The sequence below is a fragment of the Carlito syrichta genome, unplaced genomic scaffold (genome assembly GCF_000164805.1).
Source record: "Carlito syrichta isolate Samal-C Ts95f unplaced genomic scaffold, Tarsius_syrichta-2.0.1 Scaffold132176, whole genome shotgun sequence".
Lineage (NCBI taxonomy): Eukaryota > Metazoa > Chordata > Mammalia > Primates > Tarsiidae > Carlito > Carlito syrichta.
In genome coordinates this window covers 11,257-13,129 of record NW_007076272.1, presented here as the reverse complement: position 1 = coordinate 13,129, position 1,873 = coordinate 11,257, and the positions used below count along the sequence as shown (strand labels likewise).

Below are 1,873 nucleotides of genomic sequence, written 5' to 3'. Positions count from 1 at the left end.
CCCAGGGAGAGAGGAAACCCGCAGGCCGGCCCGGCCGCTCCCGCCCCCTCGCCGCGTCCCCGGGACTAGCCCCGGCCTCACCCCACGTCCTTGACTTCCACTTTGCTGGGGTCCAGCTCCACGTACTTCTTCTCCTCAAACACCCTGTCGATGATGGGGCCCAGGACGCCGTGCAGATACCGCATCCCCGCCACCTGGGGACGCCCGCGGCCTGCATCGGTCCCGTCCCCCCACCCCGGCAGCGCGCGTCTCCCAGCAGCGGCCTCCCCAGGCCCCCCTGCACCATCTGCCTGCGGCGTCTGCCCAGGGAGCGGCCGGGCACGCACGCGGGGCAGCTGGCCAGACTGCTTCTCCACAAGGGAATGAATGAATGAAACTCTCAGCCTTACAGGGCCCTGGACGCCAGACCGGATACTGGAGTTTCAGCGCCAACTTTGCTGGCCCCTGAACCGTAGCGTCACCTACAAAACGAGGACAAAACACCACGCACGCTCACCTTCAGAAAAGACTCCATGGACTTTGAGGCCAGAGAGTTGCTCCGGAAGAGGGTGTTGGCCTCACCTGCAAGCACAGGTTCCAGTGGGGAGGAGCCGGGACAAGGCTTTGGGGGAAGGAGGACAGAGGACCTTGGGGCTGGGGGCTCTAAGCCCACCCCTCAGTGAAGGGCCTCCTTGCCACCTCCCAGCCCACTGTCCCGCCTCTGCCCTTGGCGGGTCCGTCACCTCCCTCCTGCTCCACCCATCTGCCTCCTGCAGGAGGACCTCCCCTCTCTCTGCCCTGGCCCCAACTCCCTCCCAGGCCTCACTGGTGCGACCCAGCTCCAGCTGGAAGAGCAGGTCCAGAAAGTCCTTGGCCAGCCCCTGCCCCAGAAAGAGCTTGAGCAGGTTGGTGGCCACATCCTGGCGGCACTCGGTGCTGGTTGTCTCCTCGATGAGTGGGATCAGCTGCCCTGGGCTCTGCAGGAGGCGGCAGCGAGGTCGGGCTGGGAGAGGCCCAGGGGCACCCAAGCCCTTCACTCTGAGGACCTCAGAGCGCCACAGGAAAAGGGGCTGCTTTCCTAAGGGCTGGCCGGGACCCCAGGCCACTGGCCGCGGCCCCAGGCCACTGGCCGCCTCCTTACATCCTGAAACCTCAGTTTTCTGCTCTGCAGAAAGGGTTTAGAAGGACAAGGAGGACAAGCCTTTGGCCGCTAGACCCTCCCCTCTTCCCCCAGGGCCCCCTCACCTGCGAGCCCAGCTTCACCTCTCGGCACAGCAGCTGCACCAGGGGCTGGTAGCAGCCGGAGGGCAGCACCGTCTGGTCCCACAGCCGCACCTCCAGCTGCAAGGAGCCCAGGTTGCCCCTGGAACAGGCAGCCTGTGACCTCTCCACCAGGGACCCAGGCCACCCTGGGCCACGCCCCCCCACGGCCTCGGGTCTTTCCCACTTGGAGCCAGCCTCCCGGTCTCTCTGCTCGTGCCCAGCACCCGCCCTGCCTCCCAGGCTCTGCCGTGCTATTTATTTTCTCTGTTTGGAAAGCCCTTCCTTCCTCCAGACTCAAAGTGCCTCCCTCCGCCTTCTGGCACTCATGTGGCCGTGCAGGGCTCCCAACCTCAAATCTATAAATTCCCAGCACGTTTGTGTGTATATTTTACACTGGAAGCAAATGCTCAGCCCTTTTGACGACCTGCCAGGGAAACTGAGGCTCAGGCTGGTCAAACAACTTGCCAGGTCAGATCTAACTTTGGGGCTTCTTTGCTCTGACTTCTCCAGGGGAGGGTTCGGACCAAAGCTTGACATTCTCCTAGGCCCCCAGCCTCCCAACTCCCCGACCCCATAGCCCACACACAGCAGAGCGTCAAGACGGGCCCTTGACTGGTTCCAGGGAAACACC

The 1,873-nt window shown here is 64.0% G+C and overlaps 1 protein-coding gene across 1 annotated transcript in view; it reads right to left on the bottom strand.

Moving 5' to 3' along the window:
• Positions 1-34: 34 nt before the first annotated feature.
• Positions 35-1,873, bottom strand: part of LOC103250736 (ras GTPase-activating protein 4-like) — a 9,007-nt gene continuing 7,168 nt past the window's right edge. The window contains exons 8-11 of the mRNA XM_008049329.2: positions 1,225-1,342; positions 806-956; positions 497-561; positions 35-194 (exon numbers count right to left, since the gene is read on the bottom strand). Coding sequence (XP_008047520.1) covers positions 78-194; positions 497-561; positions 806-956; positions 1,225-1,342 — 451 coding nt within the window. The 3' untranslated portion in view covers positions 35-77. The remainder of the gene's footprint in view (positions 195-496; positions 562-805; positions 957-1,224; positions 1,343-1,873) is intronic.